We start from the raw sequence: 12,289 nt of genomic DNA on the forward strand, positions 1-12,289 counted from the left end.
GGCCGAGCACGCTCGACCTTGTTGGGCCGTGGCCGTCGGGAGTAAGTGCGATGGAATCCGGAGACACCTGAGAACGCTCAGTCGAGGCCCATACTCTGGACCTCGTTTTGTGTGTCGCCTGGGGATCGGGATGGTAGGCTTCGTCGGAGATGGCTGAAGGCCCGTAGGAGACGAAGTCGCTATCTCTTGCCGTGGCGCCGGCTTATATACCGCTCGGCGCGGCGGGTTCGGTGGGAGGGAGGCCGATCGTCAGGCGGGTCGCGCGGTAGTGGGATCGGTGCGGTCCCGCGCGCCCGTCCTCGGCGTGGATCGGCTCCCTTCGGCGTTTATCGGCGCCGCGCGGGGAAGGCACCGGTGCCGTGTTTTATGTTTAAAAGAATCGTTCGGGCGGCATCCGGCGGGTGGTGCGCGGGAACGATGCTTTGAAGACGCATCGTTACAAGTTATTTTTAACAGACTGTCAATTGAACTAATAATATTTACTACTCCTAAATTAACTACTATCTCATAAATTAGGAAACATGAAAATAAATATGTATACAATGACAAACGTGACTCTATATCAACGAGATAAAGGAAGTGATTTAAGTTCAATAGGGCGATAAAATGGCACCATTATAATTAAAAATAAAAAATACTTTATATTTGGCAAATAATCGCAGTCTTACATCGACAGTTTTGCAATTATTAATTTTCTATGTTCCAGATAAAAACAAAAACTTTGTACTTATTTTCACCTAACACTATAATTATAAGGCCTTTATTCGCGAGTACACCTAAATACATTCTAGCTCATCCTATCATATTGTAAAAGTTCATGATAGAATTTCAGTGGTATACCCCAGTACAGAAATCGATAAAATTAAATTTTAATAAAAAATAAAAAATGGAGCAATTTATGAAATTAGAAGAAAAAACGCAATTGAGCGCATCTTGCGTCTCCCTTTGTCTATCAATTAAAAAAAAAAGCAGTCGAGTGTATGTGTCCGTCGACTATTAATTACTGATTGCAGTAAGTACGCAGAAGCAGCGAGAAGACTGTACTTTAAACTCTCTCTCTCTCTCTCTCTCTCTCTCTCTCTCTCTCTCTCTCTCTCTCTCTCTCTCTCTCTCTCTCTCTCTCTCCCTCTCCCTCTCCCTCTCCCTCTCCCTCTCCCTCCCTCTCCCTCTCTTCTCTCTCCTCTCCCTCCCTCTCCCTCTCCCTCTCTCTCTCTCTCTCTCCCCATTTTAACGGTATGTAAATTTTAACGTCGACCCTATTTTTGCATTTAATTCTACTATGTAAGAAACTGTAAAGGAGGGAACTTGCGAGGCAATTATGACGCGCACGCATTTGCTTCTTCCACTTCATGCAAGACTTCCGTTGATGCTTCATAAGCCAAGTGTTCGCAGGGTACGAGAAAAGAGAACCGCCGGCAAGAGTAACAGCATTGAATCGTGCAGAATAGACAACGTTAGAAAATGCTCGTAAGGAGAAATATTCGTGTTGTTATAACTTATACCGCATCGGACTTGCGTATAACAAATGCTTATCGGTTCTAATAATTTTTGGATGTTTAACGCGCAGAGCAGTACAGAAGTTATTTAGTTATTTGTTCGGTTTCGTTGATCAACAATGCGGTTTAATAGAACTTTACATGTAGATATACACGCTTTTGGTTTTTGAAACAAAAAAGAAAGCAAAGACTAATCGACACGTTGTCGAAAGGCCTGTCAATCCTTCGTCAACGTTGATCTCCAGCATGAGTCTTATCAGGTGCAAAGTAACATCTTCATTAAGTAGCGATTTATTGCATCATGAATTAAAATCGATCGCGCAGTTTTGTTTGATTCAATACACGTGTTTCTAGCAACGGAAAGAACTGAATGCGGAATCAATTAAAATAGGGCGAGTTTTTAAATGTTTGTAAATAGAACAGCAAAATCATTTCAAGAAAATATTATTTATATAATATAAAATATGTACCTTCTATACATGAGTAAAATGGTTCATCTTTCATTGTTTTCTTGCCAAGCGCAGTTTTAGTAGCAGTATATGTGACTGCTATATCGCGCGTTACACAGATTTTTAAAATCGTTGTGATATTTTTTGTTAACGTTGAATTAAATTCAATATAACGATAAAGATGCTCACACTAAAAATATAATTAATTTTATTATTTTTAACGAAATAATATATATACCCTTTTTCAAATAATAATAAATTATTATGTTTTGTAAAATAAACTCACAAAATTGGTTCGAAATTCCCTATCTTTGTCTAATTTAATATTTATATGCCCAAATTCTTCGTTTGTTTTTGCAGGTAATATTATTTCATATTTTTTAAATATGTTATCTGCATCCACGTTGATAGATTTACTGGAACTGCCTTGGTTTATTGTTTGATTTTTTATGGTTTTAGTATCAAAAAGTAGACTTTCCAATTTTTCTAATATTAAATCTAATTCTGTGAAACAAAAATAACAAATTAAGTTACTTGTACTGTGACGTTGCGGCTCGCCGCACCGTCGCGGCGCCCCGCCGCCGTCACAAGGCGCGGAATTTCGCGCCCAGGGACGGACCAAGGAGGCAACGACGAGATCTCCAGGGGTCGTAATTAATCGCGTTTCCGCATTTTGATTACCTTCTTTTGTTTTTTTTATGCAATGTAATACGCGCGGCACCTCACCCACACCACGGCAAACCTTCGAGGGAGTATTTGGCGAAGGAAATCAAGGACGATCGATAACCAAGGAGGGGTGGCAAACACGGAAGCAGCAGAGATCACGGGCTGGCGAGAGCAACGCGGCAGGCGTGCGGCACATGCGGCAGCGACGGACGAGGCCGCCGATAGCGGGGCCCCAAGCGCTTGGGTAAACACCCGGCTTCAGCAAATGATCTCCACAAAACATCGACCTACGGGGTGACTGATCACCGCCCCAAGGTCAAACCGGAGGCACACCGGCGAGAACCGAGTTCCGTCCGCTGCTAAGGACAGAATTGAGGAGTCGTACGCCGCCGAGGGACCGTTGCACGCCCCCGAAGGATCTCGTATCGACAGCCCTGCGCCGGGACACCGCGGGCTTGCAAGCTCGCGCCCGATTGGCTCGCGCGCCCCTCAGGAAGGGGTACCGTATCGATTCCGCAATCGAGCGGGTCTAGCGTTTTCACTCTCTGGTCGTCCGTCGGCGAGATACTAAGTTTTGCTGAGATACGCGATAGCCACCCCGAGTCGGGTATTTCGATATTTATCTGGCGGATCGAGGATCGTTGGTGGAAGGTGACGGCGAGGAGCCCAGAAGGAGGCGTATCACCGGTGAGGTTGCCCGTAAATCGCGATATGTAAAGCCACGACACCGCCCTCCGGTGCACGCTCTCGCTCGGGATAACGCATGTTAAGATCGAGTGTAATTTCGCGATCGATAACGAGAGCGAAGGGCCTCGGGATGGTATCGTGGCCGCGGAACCGTGGTACAAGCGTTATGGCGAATCCCTGGAGATCGCGATAGGCGTTAATGAGTTCGATATCGCGAGTATATTGCGTTGTCCTCGCGACCTTGGTGTACGGCCGCATACGGGCCGGTATTTCGTCAATTGCGTTACCGTTTCTTCGCGCCGGGAAATTCTTGTGTTCGAGCGTCGGTGTTAGCGTATCGATTTGTGTTCGGATCTCGTTATTACGGGTTGATAATTGTGCTCTCGCGTTGAGAAACTTCGCGTCCGGTATTACTTGCGTTGCGTCCTATACTCGCGTTAAGAAATTACCGGCGTTCACACGTTTCGTGCGTTTAGATGTTACTTGCGTAGTTCTTCCTGGCGTTCCGTGATTATTAGCGATATCGCGACTTGATTGGTTAAATGACTCGGCGCCTCCCCGTTGCGCCCGAGCAGAATCACTCGCGTTAGGTTAAGATATTATTGCGACAGAGTTTTCGTACGGTTTTCGACTCGAATTATTAATTGTTTGAAAATAGAGCCTTCAGCGTGTTTATTAGAGACTCAATTAATACTCCGTGGGTGTCTCGCGTCCGCATTAATGTTATTTCTGTTAGATGAATTCAGACACCCCGCCACCGGCTATTCTTGATTTATTTATTGAATTTATCTTGTGTTTGATCGAAGCCGGATGGATAAACGTTGTTATTTTCTCGACAACCAGTACTCAATAAATGTTATTTTCTTTGTTATCTGACTGAGTATGAAATTAACGTGTCACCCCGCCGAATATCGCGCTGCCCTTCATTAACCCCGCCCGTGATTAGGTCAAGCTAGCCGATTCCACGCACCTCCACACTTCGTTTTGCGTCTCGTTTAGGTTTTCGCGATTTCGTGGACGCGAATGTACGCGTCTGGCGCCCAACATTCGGAACATTTCGTGGAGTATCGGAGGTGCGAGGAAACCACTGGAGAGGCCAACCATCCCGCTCTCCTAAGTCCTTTTGATCCGGCACACGTCCCGGAGCGGTCCGGGAGTGCAAAAAGTCGTGACAGTACATACATAGACATTTTAACAAAAATTTGTATATATTTGAATAATATATCTATATATGTTTAAAAATCTTACTTTTATTCAAGTTTTTCGAATCACTTTCCAGCATTAACAATTTCGACCAAATTGCATTTATATCAACGCTAAGCGGATCTGAATCAATTAAATTTTGTTACAATTATTAATACTTACAACAATTAATGTCATTGTCATTACTGTCATTAGTCTTTATAATAAATATAAAATTATTTATAATAAGTATAGATTTGAACATTTACATCTTTACAAAAATATTGTATACCTTTATTGTTTGTATATTTTATTAAGTCATTTTCAGATATGACAGGTAATTGCGTATCAAGCAACATTATAGAAGGTAACTGATCTGAAAAATGGTAATTTTTAGGATAAATGTAGTCTGTATGTATGTGTGATATTGGGAGGTGTAAAAAAAATAAAAAATAAGAAAGAACAAAAAACTCACTATTTGATAGTCCTGATTCTGGTTCTAGTTCTGATTCAGATGTTTTTGCAGTTGGTACACTAATACTTTTTTCCGTAACATTCTTCTCCAATAATTTTGACCTTACAGCCGTAAACTTCTTCTCCGACAATTTTGATGACTTCATAGCAGATTTATGTTCATCTACAATTAATATAATGTAATATTAAAGCCTGGATTGTGTTTAGTTGATAAATGTACTCTGTGGCCCGTATTCAGAACGCGCTTACAACGATGTTAGCGCGAGATGTTAGCGCTCCTAGAACGCTCCATTGGCTAGGACCGCTAACATTTCGCGCTAACATCGTTGTAAGCGCATTCTAAATACGGACCTGTATGTATGTGTGATATTGGGAGATGTAAATAATAAAAAATAAAGAACAAAAAACTCACTATTTGATAGTTCTGATTCTGGTTCTGGTTCTGATTCTGGTTCTGATTCTGATTCTGGTTCAGATGTTTTTGCAGTTGGTACAATAATACTTTTTTCCGTAACATTCTTCTCCAATAATTTTGACCTTACAGCCGTAAACTTCTTCTCCGACAATTTTGATGACTTCATAGCAGATTTATGTTTATCTACAATTAATATAATGTAATATTAAAACCTGGATTGTGTTTAGTTGAAGTTAAGTTAAATAATATTATTCTACATTTTAAAATGCATCAAACCTGACTGACTGCAAGATTTTTTTGTGAGCACAGGAATTTCATTAAAAAGATTTTTAATTTCATCTGCATTTTTTTTCAACTTTTGTTGTCGGTAAACTGTCTCTGCTTTCTTTATTTTTTCTTCGTCGTCTTCCGAATCCTGCGAAAAAGCAGTCTCAGTTCGATCAAGAAGTATCAAGCGATCCATAGCTTCTGTGAATGTCTCTGAAATAATTATTTTATTACATTCATTGCGATTAATTAATAGAAACCTATAAGTTAATTAGTTTACCATTTTTAACTAAAATAAAATTTTTAACTACATAAAGGCATTTACAGATTGACGCAATTTAATTATAGATTTAGAATTTAGTTTTAATTTATGTGCATCACCATTATGTGCGTTAGCTGTGATATGTTGGATCGAGCTAGTCTGTGAACACCTTTGTCAGTTCGGATATAATATTCATAAGATTCTTTTATTAAAAAAAGGAAATATTATTTGTACATACTACATACTTGCTTGCCCAACAATGTCAATATTGTAGAATGGCCATGAGTCTGGTACTTCAGATTCTTGTTTCACTATATCGTGGAGTTCATTGATGTTCTTTTTTGTATATGGAGGAGGAAGAAACGGAACTTTTAATCTTTTTGTTTTCTCGTCCCAGTCAATCCAGGCTGAAGGGACAATATCAATTTCTTTCGTGAGACCTTTTCTTCCACATTTAACAAATCTCACAATTTTAAATCGATAAATCATTTTTTCGCCGTCGTCGCTTTCAGACATCTGTATAAATTATCCCTTGCATGATGTATGATAAATTTTTGATGTATATATTATATAGCAATGCATGTAGCAAATATATATGTATATGTGTGTGTGTGTGTGTGTGTGTGTGTGTGTGTGTGTGTGTGTGTGTGTGTGCGCGCGCGCGCGCGCGTGTGTGTGCGTGTGCGTGTGCGTGTGCGTGTGCGTGTGCGTGTGCGTGTGCGTGTGCGTGTGCGTGTGCGTGTCTATTGAACTTGAAATATCACTCAAGGTGAAAGAGTGCTGCGTCACGCTTGGCGCGTTAGAACTCGACGTCCGAAACAGCGAAAGGGTTCTGTCGCCAATGTATAATACGCTCGAGGAAGGCGCGGGACTCTAAACACAACGCTCAATATCGTGCGATTAATATTGCACCGGTATAAGGCTGCGTTCGGAAACATCATCCGAGTGCACACGAGCAATACTCCGTTCCCTTTCTATCTCAGCGAGTTAGAAGAAGAAGAGAGTATACCCGTGAGTACCCGGATGACGTTTCTGAAGCTTAACACGCGCGACACTCTCTTAATCAAACTCTAGTACACGGCAACACTAATTACGACGCAAAATAATACACGAAATGGTACACGCGGTTGCAAGCACAAAAAACGCGAAAAATGGTAAATTCGCGATCTCGAAATCAGGTCGCTGCCACGTAGTCGCCTGCGTCCCTTCCACGGTCGCGAACTCCAGGAGCCTGCAATCTCAATCCGCGATCCCCCGAAGCCAACGAGGGGCCTCTCGCTCTCCATACCGACCACCAACACCAAAGTAAGCCTTCTCGGCAGTTAACGCGAATTATGTACGAGTCGGTACGAGCAAGAACGCGCGACCCGGAGGGCGGTGTCGTGGCTTTATTCACGCGAAATGTTCACGGCAACCTCACCAAAAATGTGTTCCTCTTTCACATCGGCTCGTATCCGTCCGGGCTTGGGTCTCGAGTCTCGGCAGCCAGCAGCAGATAACGGCGCGATAATCACCAAAATTTTTACGTGTCAACGCCGGAGAACGACCGCAAAAATGCGCTCGATAGAGGAATCGATGACGTGCGACGCGCCCCTCCCAGGCGCGCGGCTTTTCGGCGCGATAGCGCGGGCCAATTAGGGACGGGCTCGCAGGCCCGCGATATATCCCCGCGCAGTGCTGTCAGCAGCAGATCCTGCGGGGGTGCCCTATGGCCCCTCGCTCTCGCAGCCTCCCGGGATTTTTAGGCAGCGGTCGGGACACGTTGATTCCTCCATGAACCTCCCTTGCGGCCCGGAGATGGTGGCCAGCCGCCCCGGAGTCCGGTTTGTAGTAAGGGTTAGCCGGAGAAATTTGTTCTCTCCCGGCGCCGGGGCCCTGCTGTATCCAGCTCCGTCCGCTACCGCGTCACGCGCCGCGCGCGTGTTTTCCTGCACCCCTTGATCTCGTTCGGCGGCCCGCGAGCTCCGCTAACAACCGCTTCCGTTTCGATATATATATTGTTGCGCCCGCGTTGAGACACCCGTTGCACCAACGGAAGTCGAAGATCGTCCCTGACGACCAGCTGTTTATTGATTGATTTACTACGACTTGTTGTTGTTTGTTCTGAGCCTCCGTCTCCGAGCGGACGTGACAGCTCGATTCTGTGTTCAAATCCGTTTGCTCTACTTAATAAACGAGTCTATCCTTTTCTTACATTGTGTCGTCTCATTGACCGCGAGCGCCGGTTGCGCAAGTGAGAGAGAGTGCGGGGTAACCCAAAATGACCTGGAGACGCCGTCGGGAGATCCGGGAAGAGTTTTCTTTTCTGTATAAGCGTTCGAGTTCCCTGGAAACCTCTAGCAGGGAGATAGGGTTTGGAACGCGAAGAGCACCGCAGTTGCGGCGGTGTCCGGATCTTTTCCTCGGACCTTGAAAATCCAGGAGAGGGCCACGTGGAGGTGTCGCGCCGGTTCGTACCCATATCCGCAGCAGGTCTCCAAGGTAAAGAGCCTCTAGTCGATAGACTAATGTAGGTAAGGGAAGTCGGCAAATTGGATCCGTAACTTCGGAATAAGGATTGGCTCTGAGGAGCGGGGCGTGTCGGGCTTGGTCGGGAAGCGGGTTTGGCTGACGTGCCGGGCCTGGGCGAGGTGAACCGATCGGCGTTTTCGCGCCGGTCCGAGCTCGGTCCCGTGCCTTGGCCTCCCGCGGATCTTCCTTGCTGCGAGGCTTCCGTGGCGGCGCGAGCCGTCGTGGTCGTCCTCTTCGGCCGCCATTCAACGCTCAGCTCAGAACTGGCACGGACTAGGGGAATCCGACTGTCTAATTAAAACAAAGCATTGCGATGGCCCTCGCGGGTGTTCACGCAATGTGATTTCTGCCCAGTGCTCTGAATGTCAACGTGAAGAAATTCAAGCAAGCGCGGGTAAACGGTGCACCCTGTGCCCTTTACCCATAAAACTGCTGGGCTGCTGCCCAATCCCAGGTCCTATCAGCTGGGTAACGGATGCAGCCGGTAGTACTGAACAGGGTAGCGTTTCGCGAGGCGAGCGCGGCGTGCTCGTGCGTGGGAAGTGCCCAATACGAGCGGGGTATATGGCGCACCACGTGCCGTATATTTCTAAGGCGCGTCGACTGCTGCCGAATCCCGGATCTCCGGGCAACCGATGAGCGACGCGTTAATAGCACGGGGTGACTTGTGCGATTACGTGGTAGCTGGGGGCATGGCACCAGCGACGGCGACTCGTCAAAGAGTGAGCTAAGATCGCTTGACACGAGTACTACGGGGGTAGGGAGCCCCGCCGAGAGGCTACCGGTGCCCTACCAGATGGTGTCGGACTCGTAGGGGCAGAGGATTCGCATAGCCGAATGAGCGGCATGGAGGGCCTAGTGTGGGTCACGCTATGAAGCTCATGTTGCGCATTACCTATAATGGGGGTGCTATGGCACCCCAACCCTGTCAGTTGGGCTGATCTAATCCGAGTGGATCACGCCCGCTGCAGGAACCCTGCTACCTGGGGAACACCACAGGTACAATAGTGAGTCATGAGTGCGTTACGGGAAGGGTCGGCTTGTCCGGGAGTACGTAATCGTCAGGTATGGGCTCTGTAAGGGGGAAATCCCCGGTGTCGGCTCTGATTCTAGCGTGAAGGGAAGTACTGCTGACGTTGATCGCACTCCGACCACGGGGAGGATTCTGGGGGGGCTAACCGCCCCCCCAGACCCCCCGGTGCGGTCGTATCTATGACTCTCATTATGGTAGCCAAATGCCTCGTCATCTAATTAGTGACGCGCATGAATGGATTAACGAGATTCCCACTGTCCCTATCTACTATCTAGCGAAACTGCCAAGGGAACGGGCTTGGAAAAATTAGCGGGGAAAGAAGACCCTGTTGAGCTTGACTCTAGTCTGGCACTGAGAGAGAGTGCGAGTAAACGAACGACTCGGCGAGCGCAACATTTTGGGGGCTCGTCCGGGATTGGACAAGCGAGGATTATACGAGCGACGAGCGACGATAGGACGGGCGAAGAGATTGGACGAGCGACGGACGAGACGATGACGACGGCGCCGACGAGAAAAAGGGCTCGGGCAGGCACCCCAGAGTCTTCCGCAGAAACGACGTTGCAGGCCGCTCAACAGGAGTTACGCCAGCTGCGAGAGGAGCAAGCGCGGAAGGAAGCGGAGTTCGCAGCGACGTTGCTACGGCAGGAAGAGGAGCTCCTGCGTCTTAACCAGTTAAGTCTTTCTGGGTTAAGAGCTACCGGAGACTTTTGGGGTCGCGAGTTGCAAACGCGGGGGATAGAAATGTTGCACTGATTTGGGCTATAAGCTTGAGTTTATACCCAAACGGCGATATATTCGATGGGACAGTTTTGCTGCGAAAATTCTTCTCGCAATTCAATTTAATCGCGCGCGCGAATCGCTGAGGTGGACGCAACGAAAACTGTGACGTACGTTGGCCTCTTGCTTACGGGGAAAGGTGCGTTCAATTTTAGTATCAATAGAGGACGTCGAAGAGCTCGCGGAATTAAAAAAAATAAAATTGCGTTTTGGAGAGGGAAACATGTCGCAAAATTTTAAGAAGAATTCTGAAAAGGGTAGAATGTTAGGAATAAATTAAGATTGTGTTGTTCCTTGTTACTGCGTGTTGTGTTTTGTTCTTCCTCAGAGGTAAGTCTACGGATCTGGGAGAAGATCTCACCTACCGTTTCGCAAATCATCTGCGAAATCTCTTCGAGGTAGAACCTTTTTTTTTAAAAAAGAAGACCGCCTGTTCACGGTTTTTGACCCGTGGTTTTCCCGTGAGCCATAGGGCAAATGCCGGGCGGGGACCTGGGGAGCTGTCACGTCTGACGGTATAATCACCGCTATATTCCAGCCGCATAAATTTTTCGATTTCTATCTTCATTGCCCAGCATCTGAAAACAACATTATAATATAATTATCACTCTTTAAAGTAATTGTCACAAAAATCATTACTCAGCTGCGAGCACGCGTTCTTAAAGTAGTAGACACAAGTCTAGAGAACATGGCCGCCTTAAGGCCTCCTTTCAAGCTTAAGCCCCGTTTATCATGAATCACACTATAAACTTTTGGATAAGCACTTATCAGAATTCCCTAGAATCTAAAGTTACTTACAAATTGCTATTCAATGCTAATACAGGCTTTATGAGACCCTTTATGCAATATAAATTCAGTTTAACACACGAATAAATGCACGTTCCATAAAAATAAACTCAGAAAATTAAAATAAAATATAAATAAATAAATTAAAAACAGATTATTCATGAGAACATAACCTTTTGTGCCTAAAAAATATTATCACGCTAAAATAATAATTATCTTACTAGCATTTCTCAAACATGATTGTTATAAACAATTTAATTATATTATTAACAGACCTAGCTAATGTGACTACTGGAACTATCACAAAAAGTCAAACAACTTTTGGTTATAAATCATTATTGGATCTCTCAAAATAAACTAATTAACAATAAAATTTATCATAAAAATATTATTAAAGATGATGAATAAAATTACTGCAGACACTCAGCAGAGCATGTCAAGTAATCTCACAAAAACCCTCGCATCATATCTCTTCTTAATTCCGAGATATAATTAAAAATTACGGAAATCCATAAAACACAAAAGTTTTAAAGAACCTAAAATAAAGCCTTTAATTATTTGGATACAACAAAAGAAACCCCATCTCTCTACTTCTTACCGTTTCTAAGTTATAAATTATTAAAGTTTTACGTCCGCCATTTTGAATTTCTTACCTTTTAAACTTACAAGGACCAAATCACTTTTACATTAATATTTTAGTCTTTTATACATTTTAAGATCAAAAAATTTCATTTCTGAACGAAAATTTTGACACTTAATTATTATGATAAAAATGGAATCCGTCATGCTCCTAAACACCAGTAGCGTTAACGCCAATTTTCTATCTAAATTAATTAAATTAATAAACGAGATTGAAAATTGAACATTCACTCCATGAAAGACGAGGATAGTTTAATACTAGTTCACAGAGAGTAAGACAAGGATAGCCATATAGACTCTTAATAAATTAAAATAAAAATGAAAACAAATAGACGGAGATAAAACAATTATAGAAATACATTCTCTTATATTTATGGAAAAACACCACATTGAAATAACTATTATCTTATTAATATTTTTCAAAAACAATTGTTATAAACAATTAAAATTATATCATTATCCATCTTAACTAAGTAGAACATAAGAATCACCTCAAAGAACCAATCGACTTTCGTATATAAGATATTTTCATTCCTTTTAAAATAAATTAATTAACAACAGAAATTAATAACAATGTAAAAATTACGAAAGTACGTTTGCGCACATGACATTATTGCGCACATACACTTTGCACACATGACATTA

At 44.0% G+C, this 12,289-nt stretch overlaps 1 protein-coding gene across 2 annotated transcripts; it reads right to left on the reverse strand.

The window, feature by feature from the left end:
- Positions 1-1,921: 1,921 nt before the first annotated feature.
- LOC139817492 (uncharacterized) lies at positions 1,922-6,418 on the reverse strand. 2 transcript variants are annotated; one of them, XM_071785631.1, is made up of 8 exons: positions 6,144-6,418; positions 5,646-5,849; positions 5,367-5,552; positions 4,956-5,117; positions 4,773-4,856; positions 4,547-4,624; positions 2,232-2,449; positions 1,922-2,135 (listed from the first exon to the last, which is right to left on the reverse strand). In XM_071785631.1, the coding sequence occupies exons 1-8, from the start codon at positions 6,412-6,414 to the stop codon at positions 1,941-1,943; spliced, it is 1,398 nt and encodes a 465-aa protein (XP_071641732.1). In that variant the 5' UTR covers positions 6,415-6,418; the 3' UTR covers positions 1,922-1,940. The 2 variants fall into 2 exon arrangements, with proteins under 2 accessions (XP_071641732.1, XP_071641733.1); XM_071785632.1 differs by lacking the exon at positions 4,547-4,624.
- Positions 6,419-12,289: the final 5,871 nt, after the last annotated feature.

The sequence above is a fragment of the Temnothorax longispinosus genome, chromosome 8 (genome assembly GCF_030848805.1).
Source record: "Temnothorax longispinosus isolate EJ_2023e chromosome 8, Tlon_JGU_v1, whole genome shotgun sequence".
Taxonomy (NCBI): domain Eukaryota; kingdom Metazoa; phylum Arthropoda; class Insecta; order Hymenoptera; family Formicidae; genus Temnothorax; species Temnothorax longispinosus.

Coding starts and splice junctions, on each gene's coding strand:
- LOC139817492 (XM_071785631.1), bottom strand. CDS start 6,414: ATGTCTGAAAGCGACGACGGCGAAAAAATGATTTATCGATTTAAAATT. Junction 5,553..5,645: donor AAAATCTTGCAGTCAGTCAG/GTTTGATGCATT, acceptor TATTAATTGTAG/ATAAACATAAATCTGCTATG. Junction 5,118..5,366: donor AGAATCAGAACTATCAAATA/GTGAGTTTTTTG, acceptor TATTAATTGTAG/ATGAACATAAATCTGCTATG.